At 44.4% G+C, this 13,147-nt stretch overlaps 1 protein-coding gene across 1 annotated transcript in view; it reads right to left on the reverse strand.

Annotated features, from left to right (window-relative positions):
- Positions 1-13,147, reverse strand: part of B4GALNT3 (beta-1,4-N-acetyl-galactosaminyltransferase 3) — a 100,095-nt gene that overhangs the window by 31,966 nt on the left and 54,982 nt on the right. Inside the window, exon 3 of the mRNA XM_042948266.1 lies at positions 4,332-4,408. Coding sequence (XP_042804200.1) covers positions 4,332-4,408 — 77 coding nt within the window. The remainder of the gene's footprint in view (positions 1-4,331; positions 4,409-13,147) is intronic.

The following is a 13,147-nucleotide window of genomic DNA, read 5'->3' on the forward strand; positions in this document are numbered from 1 at the left end:
CAGTGGCACAATCAGGGATGAAACCAGGGACTGTCACCTGGGAGGGAGTCTCTAAGGCCAACACAAAGCTCCAGTGGCAGAGACAGAGCTGTGAGGCTTAATCTTTCCTTTCCAGCCCATGACACCATGATGCAAGAGAACTTATTATTAATGTAACCTTATCAGTCAACATTTGTGTGGGAGGCATATACACATATATATACTTATATTAAGTGAAATATAGAAAATTGTATTTAATACAAGCCTACAGGAAAACAAGGCTTAGAGGTTAAAAATCTTGCTGAAAGTCAGAAGTAGTGAAAGAGACCAGTATTTGAACTGAGGACAAAAGGCTGTGTCCTTAATTCCACTAGTCTCTATTGAATACACTTGAGAATTTCCATCCACCTCCACCACCATCATTATCACCTGGTGTCAGACACTCATTTAATCACCAAACTATCCCCTCCCTAATTATCTCTGCCTCACCACCCCCACCTGCCAAGCCCTGCTCCCCAGACTATTTCCTTTCTCTTTCTAACCTGGCCACTAACACCTCTCCATATAAGCCAAAGAAAAGCAAGAGGGAGTTTGGAGACCCAAATATCCCCAAACAGCTGAGAATTGGACATAGATGTATCTGTACATAAGCCTGCTCCCCTCTTCCTGTTTTCTGAGCTTCTTCCTTCCCAACATGAGGAAAAACAATCCAGCTTTGTGTCGGCAAGCAGGGGTTGGCCCAGAGGAAGATTACAAGTGGTTTGCTCAGTCTGTCTCAGTCTCCCTCACAGCACAGGTGTGTGGTGGGGCTGGGGAGGCAGGTAATGAGAGGAGGAGAGAAGTGGGGTCCCAGTGTCTCCCTAGCTCCTCTTTGGTGAGCAGATAGATACAGGTAGGGCCTGATGAGCCTCTTCCCCCACTGCCAAGCTGCTGCTGCTTAGAGCCGAGCTCAGGAACCAGAACAGCCAGCTGCTCCCAAGCTTCCTGCCAAGCTAGCACCTGAGCTGCTGTAATGGTTTTGGCTGCTGGCAGGTCGAGGCTTGCCAGCAAGATGCAAGGGACTGTACCTACTGCCCTGTTGGGTGCCACCTAAAGTGGGGGGGAGGGGGGGGCAAAAGAAGGCATCAGAGCTGTGCCAAATATGTACTTGTATATTTCAGCTCTGCTGCCAGTACTTCCTGTTCACTCAAACATCCAGATTCAAGCATAAAACTCTAAGGGGGTAGATGAGGAGAGGAGATAGAGAGGGCAAATGCCCTTTCTATTATGCTGCCGCTGCTCTGGGAATGTAGAGTCTGTCTGTACACAGCCCAGCCCGTAACTTTCCATTCCCCAAGCTATGGGTTTGATCAGTAGAGGCCCCAGAAGGTTTGGCCAGGTCCCAAGGCACCTCTAGGATATCGTCACCATCATTATTACAAACCAAAACAAAAACCCCCACAACATTTAAGCCCCCATTTGCTAGTCAGTGTCGACAGGACAATTACAGCCACAAACACATTTCTGTCCAGGAGGAATTTTGACTGAAGACCCTTGATGAAATGGGATGGTTTCAGGAAAACCTAGAGGTAACAGGGTCCAGGACTTCTAAGACTGGCCCAAGCCAACTTAAGAGGTGTTTTCACCCTCTGGTGTACCTACACAAGGGCCACTTAGGTAGTCTTAGGATCCCTCATATCACGACAGAAGCCACTAGGCTTGTCATTTCCAGTCTTTCTGGATGAGGACACAGACAAGCTTCTGAACGTGGAGGAAAATGTGGAACAATCCTTTCCCTTCCTGGATTCTTTCTTTTCTTTTTCTTTCTTTCTTTCTTTCTTTCTTTCTTTCTTTCTTTCTTTCTTTCTTTCTTTTTAACCTTTCTTTTCAATTTATTTTTTAAAATTTTGATGTTATATTTTTGTTTTTTTAACTTTTTATTTTTTTTTCTGATTCTGTACTTTGTTTTTTTTAATTTTATTTTTTATTTTTTAAAATTTACATCGAAATTAGTTAGCATATAGTGCAACAATGATTTCCTTAGTGCCCCTTACCCATTTAGCCCATCCCCCCTCCCACAACCCCTCCAGTAACCCTCAGTTTGTTCTCCATATTTATGAGTCTCTTCTGTTTTGTCCCCCTCCCTGTTTTTATATTATTTTTGTTTCCCTTCCCTTATGGTCATCTGTTTTGTCTCTTAAAGTCCTCATATAAGTGAAGTCATATGATTTTTGTCTTGCTCTAATTTCATTTAGCATAATACCCTCCAGTTCCATCCACGCAGTTGCAAATGGCAAGATTTCATTCTTTTTGATTGTCGAGTAATACTCCATTGTATATCTATATACCACATCTTCTTTATCCATTCATCCATCGATGGATATTTGGGCTCTTTCCATACTTCGGCTATTGTTGATAGTGCTGCTATGAACATGGGGGTGCATGTGTTCCTTCGAAACAGCACACCTGTATCCCGTGGATAAATGCCTAGTAGTACAATTGCTGGGTCATAGGGTAGTTCTATTCTTAGTTTTTTGAGGAACCTCCATACTGTTTTCCAGAGTGGCTGCACCAGCTTGCATTTCGCAGAAGTTCGCAGTGCTCAAGAGTAAGCAATTAGCAGGCTGGCAAAGAGTGAATAAATGAATCAGTAAACAAACAAATCACCGGGCATGTATTGAGCATTTGTTATATACTCAGAGCTCTGCTAACTACTGCAATACATAGAGAGGTACAAACTGAGGGGCACCTGGCTGGCTTGGTTGGTGGAGCATGTGACTCTTGATCTTGGGGTTGTAAGTTTCAGCCCCATGATGGGTGTAGAGATTACTTAAAAATAAAATCTATAGGAGCACCTGGGTGGCTCAGTGGGTTAAGCCTCTGATTCTTGATTTCAGCTCAGGTTGTGATCCCAGTTTGTGAGACTGAGCTCGGTGTTGAGCTCCACGATGACAGCACAAACCTGCTTTGGATTCTCTTTCTCTCTACCCCTCCCCTGCTCTCTCTCTAAATAAATAAATAAACTTTAAAAAAATTTTAATAAAATCTTTAGGGGCTGGGGAAAAAATAAATAAAATATTTTTTTAAAAAAGAGAGAGAGAGAAAAAAAAAGAAAGGTACAAACTAAGACATGAGGACCAACATGTCTGTGGACTCAGTCTGTGTCCTGGCGCTCACACCTGTGTGCACAGGCAGGGCGTGCACAAGCCAGTTTTGCTTTATGCAAACAGACCCACACTAGACAGCTAGGCTAACTGGATGTGAATGAGATGACGTTGCTTGATGATTTTCCAGACTTGTAGAAACCTCAGGCGAAACGCTCTGCAAACTATTCTGGGATAAGGGAAATGGCTGCCAGGGTCCCAAATAGTTCAAGAGAAGCAGAACAGGTATAGGAAAACCCCGGTTCTGTAAAAAGACAATGGAGTAGTTTCAGCAGAAATATCCCCACGATGTACCTGAAGATCTGATATTGCCTATGGAAGCCCCAACAGTGAGGACAACAGCCCAGGAGCTAGTCAAAAGGCCGAGCTCTTCCTTCTACTTCTTTTCAGGTGGGAGGGGGGAGCAGTAGAGGCCCAAGATCCCAGATCCCAAGATCTCTTTCCTGAATGGGTGGAGGTGGACCCATCCCTACTTGAAGGGAGGGGTGGTTTCCGTAGTTAAAGGTCTTGGAGGACCTTCTGGCACACAGAAAGTGTTACAGAAAGAAAAAGTAGAAACCAGAAGGAAAAAAACAAAGCCTGGAAGAAAGACTGGGAGGGAAGAAGAGCTTTGAAAAAGAGAAGAGCAAGCCCCATCCAGCCAGCTAATGAGACAAGAGGGGAGAAGTGGGAATATTTGATAATAATGATGTTAATTATGAAGATTGCTGCATAAATGCCAAAAGGGAGCTGGGAGGGGAATAACACTGTTTACAGAGCCCTCCTCCATGCCTTAACCCACTCAACCCACTAAACAGGTTAGTACACCCTGTGCATTTAACAGAGGATAACCACAATAGCTAACATCCATGCATTTGTTCAGGCCAGTCTGTGTGCTAAGCACTTGAAATGCATTATTTCACCTTCGTAACAATCCTTTGAGGTAGGTATTAATTATTCCCATTTTACAGATAAGAAGGTTGAGGCCGTGGGCAGTTAGGAGGCTCAGTGGGTTAAGCGTCTGACTCTTGGTTTTGGCTCAGGTCATGATATCACAGTTTTCGTGAATTTGAGCCCCGCATCAGGCTCTGTGCTGGCAGCTTGGAGCCTGCTTGGGATTCTCTGTCTCCCTCTCTCTCTGCCCTTCCCCCATTTGCACTGTCTCTGTCTTTCTCAAATAAATAAATAAACCTAAAATAATAATAATAATAATAACACTCTTTTATGTACCTTGTTGAGCCCCTTCTCTTTTCTGCACCAGGCCTGAAAATGCATCAGATACATTATCTGATCTGAAGGGCTGCCAGCTGCTGGATTTGGGAGGGCTGATGAAGGTGACTTACTAAAGCCAAGCTGAGGTTGGTTGTAACCTGTTTGGGGGAAAAAGAGGCAAAGAATAGGACACAGAGGGCATGGGTGACGGTAAGTCTGCTCTCCCAGAAAAGAATGTGGGGACCCTACTTTCCTCCTTTCCACAAAACATCATTGTCAGGGAACCTCACAGGTTAGACCGACCAACGGCAGAGGCCTGAGTTGTGTGTTTGCCCCACCCCTGCGTCAGCTATTCATTCCCCCCACCCCCACCCCCCACCCCCAACCAACCCATCTAATGTTATATATCAGAGCTCTTTCACACTCTTGGTCTCGTTCTTACTTTTATCCCAACCCCATGAGGCATCTCCATGTTGCTGAGGGGCCACAGAGACCACAGACAGATTAACAGATTTGTTTAATGTCAAACAGAAGCCAGTGCTAAGGCCAGGCTAGAGCCTAGGCCTCTGATTCTTGTTCAAGGCTGTGCATCACAGCACAGTGCTCATCTGTGGTTGCTTGGCATTCAGTGGCCTACAGGGAGCACTCTGACTGAGCCCAGTTGAGGAAAGGGCTGAAAATTAGCACTGTGCTGGCAGGAACTAGGTCTTTCTTGTTCATTATTATACTCCCTCCGTATAAATCAGTTGAAATTAGCTGTTTCCTGGCTTCAGAGAGGGGTTACACTACCTGGGCCTGATTTTATAGTCCCATTGTAGAGATCAGGCACTTGATGCCCGTGGAATGAACGAACGAACGAACGAATGAATGAATGAATGACAAGGAGGGCTACAGGAGGGGCCTGGCCTGTTGATCATCACAGAACTAATTAGGTGTCTTCTGGCCACAACTCTGGACTAGGGCTTGAATGAACTGACAGACACTGGCCCTGATGTTCCAAGAAGCGAACCAGCCGAAGGCTGTCTCAACACCTGTGGGCACTCACAACGTCATATGTGTCAAGAACCCAAAGCTACCTCTAAGAAAGCTCTCTCCTAGGCCCTCTTTCTCTCTTTCAAAAATGTAATTTCCAAATCTCCATGTGTGTATGGTAAAACATAATTAACATAAAATTTACCATCTTAACCATGTTCAAGTGTATAGCTTAGGGGCATTAAGTGCATTCACATCGTTATGCAACCACCACCACCACCACCACCACCACCATCAACTCCAAAATTTTTTGCTCTTTCCAGACTGAAACTCTGTACCCCTTAAACACTAACTCCCCATTCCTCTCTCCCCCAAGTCTCTGGCAACCATCATTCTACTTTCTGTCTCTGTGAATTTGACTATGCTAGATACCTCATGTAAGTGAATCATATATTTGGCCTTTTGTGTCTGGCTTACTTAGCATAATGTTTTCAAGGTTCATCCATGTTGCAACACGTGACAGAATTTCCGGCCTTTTTACTGGTGAACCATATTCCATTGAATGTACAGACATTTTGTTTTTCCATTCATTTGTCAATGGACATTTGGGTTGTTTCCACCTTTTGGCTATTGTGACTAATACTGCAATGAAAATGGATGTATACGTATCTGAGTCCCTGCTTTCTTTTCTTTTCATATGGCACTCCCTTTTATTTATTTTTTATTTTTTTTAACATTTATTCATTTTTGAGAGACAGAGTGTGAGTGGGGGAGGGGCAGAGAGAGAGAGAGAGAGAGAGAGAGATAGAATCTGAAGCACGCTCTGGGCTGAGCTGTCAGTACAGAGCCTAACGCAGGGCTCAAACCCACCGACCGTGGAATCACGACCTGAGCTGAAGTCAGACGCTTAACTGACTGAGCCACCCAGGCACTCCAGGGCACTCTCTTTTAAACTGCTAAAACCTTTGTCCATTCTTCCAGAGACAGGCCAAGGCGGGGGCCAGGCTGCTATCCTCTCAGTAGAAACATGGTGGCAAACTTCTTGTTTGACAGAGAATACAAGAAGTCTGGGGACAGTGAGTGGAAGGAGGAGGAAGGGTGGGTGGGTGGGTGGGTGGAATCAGGTTGGAGCAATCCCAGCCAACAAGTTAGGGGCAAAAGCAGAACTTCTGAGTGGGCCCACAGTAGGGCTTTACCCAGCAACTGTCCTAGTTCACTTGCCTATGTGGAAATGGGCAATTTCAACACCTCCTGGCTTCAGACAGAGGTTAAGTTCCCTGGTCTCCTAGAAACTCCAGTTCAGTACCAATGCTAGTCCTCGATGAGATAGGTACAGAAACTTTGAGTAAGCAGTTAGAACCTTTTAGTGCAATCTGACATTGCTGGAACATCAATATAGGATAGTGGAGTCATCTCACTGAACATGGTATAGATCATTTTTGGGTGTTCTGAATGCTGCATCCTGGCAATATGTAGTATGACCACGTCAGTCAGTGACAGACTGGGAACTAAAAACAAAAACTGGAAAAACTGGTCCTTCACTATACCTTGTTCTAGTTAGCATCATGGACCTGCCTATCTTCCTTCCTTCCCTCTCTTCTTTCCTAACTTAGGCCAAAAGTAATTCTGGAAATGACTGGAGAATAGCTCACAGAATCAAAGAGAGAACTACACCACCAGCCCCCAGAAAGGCCAAGAACCAGGGTAGTGATTGGAATCTCAGTAATCAACCCATGACTCTGCTCCAAACAGTTCTCTGTGTCTCTGCTCAGAATTCAAATTCTCAGGAAAGAGAATCTGAGTGGTTTTAGCTTGGGCAGGGGTGTCGTGGTGGTGGAAGGGTGGGACGAAGGGGGCAGACTTATAATGGGGATTTTCCAAACTTTCCATGTGAAAAGAGCTTAACTCTGAACAATTGCCTATTATTCCTTTAAAAACAAATTTTTTTTAAGTTGGCTCCATGCCCAACGTGGGGCTTGAACTCACTACCCTAAGATCAAGAGCCGCATGCTCTATGGATGGAGCCAGCCAGACACCTCTGTTATTCCTAAAACAAAAATGGAACTTGTCTGAGAGTCATTATATTTTTAAAGGAGGGGCATGTAAAATGCAGATATAGCTGAAAGTATTAGAGACACAGACACATGGAGTTAGTTCCAATACTTAAGAGACTTTACAGAATATGTAAAAGATGGGAGAGTTGATTATTTAGAATATCCTCAGGAAAAGTTCCAGACTCATACAGAGAGACAATGTTGAAAACACATTTCTTGGAATGAGAGGTAAAGCAATACTTTACTTCTATACTTACTAGTATTGCTTTGAAAGCAATACTCCATCAAATTCATTTTAACCTCAGTTTTAAAAAAAAGAGAGAATGTAAGAAGTGTTATAGCGTGGGGAAGCTTAGAAATCATCACTGCGAGCCCCAACACTCTACATTTTTTTAAGTTTATTTATTTTGAGAGAAAGAGAGAGAGTGTGTGGGCTTGCAGGAGGAGGGGAGGGAGGAGCAGAGAGAGAGAGGAAAGACAGAGACGGAGGGGCAGAGAGAGACGGAGAGACAGAATCCCAAGCAGGCTCTGCACTGTCAGCACAGAGCCTGATGAAGGGCTCAAAGCCACAAACTGTGAGATCATGACCTGAGCTGAAATCAAGAATCGGACACTTAACCTACTGAGCCACCCAGGTGTCCCAACATGCTGCATTTTAGAGCACTGAAGGCTTGAAGACTGGGTTCACTGCCAGAGGTCGCAAACCAAGCTAGAGACAGAACCAGGACTGGAACCCAGGTCTCCTCTCTTCTGGATCAGGAGTCTTTAGTTCAGACCACATAACTAACCTGCTAAAGTGTGAGACTGTCCCCAGGCTATGAACCTGATGAACGGACACACAAGCAGTATGGGGTGGGGGAAGGAGGTGGAATGTAGCATTTTGTCATTTGGAATCCTAGGACTGAGCATAGCCCCTCTTGTGGAAACAGGGTTGTGGTCTAAAGAGACAACCTGGGGAACAAGTTTCTCTGAGTATCTGAGAGCCTGCTAGTTTAGTTTGGGTCCAGGCTGTTCTAAATCTAGAATCTGATTGTATAAAGGAAGGCTTTCTGAGCTCTTCGGAAGCAGAGGCTGTGTCACACCTTTGACCGTCCTGTAGGCACAGGCTTAAACATGGAAGATGTTCAATAAATGACTAATGGATTTCATTGAAATATCTTTTTTTTTTCCTTGAGAGAGAGAGAGCGAGAGAGCACACAAGTGGGGAAGGGACAGACAGAAAGAGGGAGAGAGAGAGAGACAGAATCCCAAGCAGGTTATCACCACCAGTGCAGAGCCTGATGTGGGGCTCAAACTCATGGACCATGAGATCATGACCTGAGCTAAAGTTGGACGCTTAACCAACTGAGCCACCCAGGCACCCCTTAATGAAATATTTTTTATTGTTTTTATTATATTTTGTTCTCTATGAAAAATACTTAACCTAAATATGTAGATATATCCACAAGCACATTAACTACTACTTTGCCATGCTATCTATTAACACTCTACATAGAAGGAAAAAATGCTCTTTTCTCTAGATTAACAACTACTTTTTAAAATAATGGAGGGGCACCTAGATGGCTCAGTCAGTTGGGTGTCTGACTCTGGCTCAGGTTATGATATTGCAGTTTGTGAGTTTGAGGCCCACATCAGGATCTGTGCTGACAGCTCAGAGCCTGGAGCCTGCTTTGGATTCTAGGTCTCCCTCTCTCTGCCCCTCACCCACTCACACTCTATCTCTGTCTCTCTCTCAAAAGTAAATAAACATTAAAAAAATTTTTTTTTAAATAAATGGACAACGGGAGCCTGGGTGGCTCAGTCAGCTAAGTGTCCTACACTTGGTTTCAGCTCCAGTCATGATCTCATCGTTCATGAGATCGAGCCCCACATTGGGCTCTGTGCACTGACAGCAAGAAGCCTGCTTGGGATTGTCTCTCTCCCGCTTTCTCTGCCCCTCCTCCACTTCTGCACTTGTGCACGTTCTCTCTCTCTAAATAAATAAACTTAAAAAATTAAAGTAAATGGACAAGTACAAGTATATTTGGGAACAGAAGGAAATTTAGACTTGGTAAAAAAAAAAAAAAAAAAAACAAAAACGCTAATCAGGAGCACCAATAGCTGAGTTGATATTTGTTTTCTACCTTCAAAATAAGAATCTGCTCCCTGGACTGCAGTGTAATTACTAAAATATATACTTTAGCTTAGACACTATTGGTCATAACACCATATGATCATACCATCAATACCATACAATCTCTACCAGTCTGCTCGTAACTTCACAAATGCAAGAAAACATTGAGTCTTAGGATGGCTGATTAAACTATTCAGTATACGGTTTTTATATCCCATACAATCAAAGCACCAGCTCTATGTCTAAAGGTAAAAGTGTAAAAAATAAGAAAGTGAATACTTGATTAAGTCGACTGGTTATTTGATGTGTCAGTGACCAAATTTCCTGAACCCCCAATCAGGCTATGTGGTGTAACCAAGGCAACAGAATATTTGAAACAGTTAATCTTTCCTGGAAGCTCAGGCCAAATAGTCACATTGTTTATTCAACACTAAATTATCAGTTTCACAGATCTCTATTGTCCTTAACCTCACCAACTTTGCTACATTCACTAGTGAAATGGCCAAACATGAGTAATCTATACAATGCTATCTAGCCCATTTGTAGCCAGATTAACAAGAGGGCTGGCTAAAGATGCACAGAGGATAAAAATTCATTCCAAGGACCTCTGTCTCACGCCCTGCCTGCCTTCAGCCCCTACCCCCCAACAATTTCTTCCACCACTCATTGCCTGAGCCAGCAGGCCAATCCAGGCCTACCACCACGTCTGGACAGAAGTGACTGCCCAAACCATCCCTAGAAGTGGGGACAGAATCACTGCTAGGCCAAATATTTTGAAATCCCCCCCCCCCCCCCCCCCCCACAGAGGACATATGGAGATGCGGGAGGAAGCCAAGAATTTGAAAGTGACCACCCTGGCAAATCAAAGAAAACTCACAGGGTAAACATTCCTAGAATTATCACGAGCACTACTGAAAGTTGAGTGAGCAGCTCAACTTACCCACTTTTTGCTGAGTAGACTGTGCTGAGAAGCAACAGTCACTCAACCTGAATTTGTGTGCCTGATTTGGCTCAAAGTCCCTCGATGAAAAAACAAATCAACAAGGTCTAGTGGGAACCAAAGAGGCACTCAAGGATAGCTAAAGAGACAGCTGATTAAAACTGCCCAGGAATTGGACAGTCTACTCCAATCCTTTACCAAATAAAGGAGAAAGTAACAGAGCACTTTGGAAAAGAAGCCAATGCTATAAGAAAGCTACAAAGATGAAAAGCAAGTGGGAGACTTATTACCACTGAGCCGCGTGCCGCTAACAGTTTAATATTTCAACCTTTCGGATCTGTGTGACTCTCATTTTACCTGTGTGATACCAAATGGTTTCAGGAACTTTCGCTTACTTGGAGTACTGGCCAAGACAAGTGAGACACAGAGAACTTAGATTATTTTTTGGCTTCCTGAGCATAAACTTTGATATTTAATGACCTGTGATAGCAGTCAGTATCCCGGTAATACATAAAACCCTTGGGAATCTATTAACTGGTTAGCATTCCCAGGTCTTAGGGGAATATGTTTTCCATCTTTCAAAGAGTCTGTTGTAGAGTAAGATGCAAATATTCCCTTGAGTGGGCTGAGGCACAGAGCTAGGTTTCCCTGGAGTTCACCACCACACAAAAACAGATACAGGCTTTGCACAAAGACTGCACAGTCTGCTATTTATTTTGAATTGGCTTCTTGGATCAGTTTATCAGAGTTGTGATGGGTGCACTAAATAGCTCATATTGGGAAGGAAGCTTTAAAAGAGACACCTGGGAGGGGCACCTGGGTGGCTCAGTCAGTTAAGCATCTGACTTCGACTCAGGTCACGAACTCCTGGTTCATGAGTTCCAGCCCCGCAACGGGCTGTTGTGCTGACAGCCCACAGCGTGCAGCCTGCTTTGGATTGTGTCTCCCTCTCTCTCTGTTCCTCCCCTGCTCACACTCTTTCTCTCTCTCTCTCTCTCACAAATAAAGATTAAAAAAAAAAAATTTTTTTTTTTTTTAAAGAGAGACCTGGGAAATGAAAGAGGAAGCTGCATGAGAAGCCAGTTAACTAGATTTACTGAGCAGCTAGTATGCTGACATCGCTGCTTTGCCTGACTCTCGGAGGGTGATCGAGTATTGCATTAATAACCATTTTCAGAGTTGGGGTGCCTGGGTGGCTCAGTTAAGCATCTGACTCTTGATTTCAGCTCAGGTCATGATCCTGTGGTTCATGAGATTTAGCTGGCAGTGTAAAGCCTGCTTGGGATTCTCTCCCTCTCTCTGCACCACCACCCACCCCTTGTGCCCTCTCTAAATAAATTAAAAATAACCATTTTCAGAGTCAGAAAGATCTAGAACTGGATCCCAGCCCTGCCACCTTCTAGCTGTGTGACCTTGGGCAAGTTCCTTAATCTCTCAGAGGTTCAGTTGTCTCATCTCCCTGCCCCCCATCATTCAGTTAGAAAGATTACTTCAGTGCATGAATGAATTAAACATTTGCTCCATGTAGATGGGGTAACAGATGGCAACTTTAGTATTTGTGGTACTCAGTAGTTATCGATGGACTAACTACTGACTCTGCCAGGCATTTTATATGGGTTCATTTCCAAGGGACAATAGCCTGTAAGGTATTACGTTCCCTATTCTCCTAATAATAAAACTGATGTTTAAAGAGTACATGAGGGGTGCCTGGGTGGCTCAGTCGGTTGAGTGTCTGACTCCGGCTCAGGTCATAATCTCACGGTTCGGGAGTTCGAGCCTTACATCGGGCTCACTGCTGTCAGCACAGAGCCCACTTAGGATCCTCTGTCCCCCTCTCTCTCTGCCCTTCCCCCACTTGCACTCTCTCTCTCTCTCTCAAAAATCAATAAAACGTTAAAAAAACTTATTTAATAGTTTACATGATTTGCTCAAGATGCTGTAAATGGCTGGACTGGGATTCAAATTGGTTCTTTTTGGTTCCTTAGTGCACAGTCTTAGTCCCAGTTAATCCTCACTGCAACCCTACAAAAACGAGTGTTTTGGAGACCCATTTACAGTAAGGAAATGGGAACAAAGGAGCGAACCCAGGTCAGGAGCAAGGAGTCCCGGCCAACAGCACTGCCATCGCTGCTAATGCAGGCTGAGCAGGACTTTCACACACCCAGGCCTGTACCCCTCCTGCGCCTTTTCTGTGACACAACTCTGCTTGACACATGCAGGGTAGGTTTAGTAACATGACATGGTCCAAAATGAAGCACCAAATAAGGCTCCCGGAATTTAGAGAAGAGGACCCTGGCAGTCAGGTCCAGAGTAAGTGTTCTGGGAAGTAGGTGGAATTGCTGGGTCTGGGAATGGAAGTAAGTCATTGCCCCTAGGAGACCTCGATTTTACAGGGCAACCTGGATTGTCTCCATTTGCCCTCTCCAAGCCCCACCCGGTTCCCTGACTGGAACCCAGCAGCTTTTTACTGAAATAAAAGTAGCATATGAATACCACCCTCCCCCAGTATCACAGTACAGACATTTATGGAGCAGAGAGTTAGGACCCCCAATGCTCCCCACTCCCCTCCTTACAGGCCACCCCTCCATCTTTTTGCTAGATGCATTCTCATTTGTCCTACATCCGCACAGGGCAGAACTTACCTCAGGGCTCGGTCTGTGGACTACTTCTTTTTTTCTGTCTACATTCCCACCCTTGCTAATCTCCTCAGGTCCTTTTGAATACCATCTAAACTGGACCACACCTTAGCTTTAGC

Source organism: Panthera leo, chromosome B4, assembly GCF_018350215.1.
Source record: "Panthera leo isolate Ple1 chromosome B4, P.leo_Ple1_pat1.1, whole genome shotgun sequence".
Lineage (NCBI taxonomy): Eukaryota > Metazoa > Chordata > Mammalia > Carnivora > Felidae > Panthera > Panthera leo.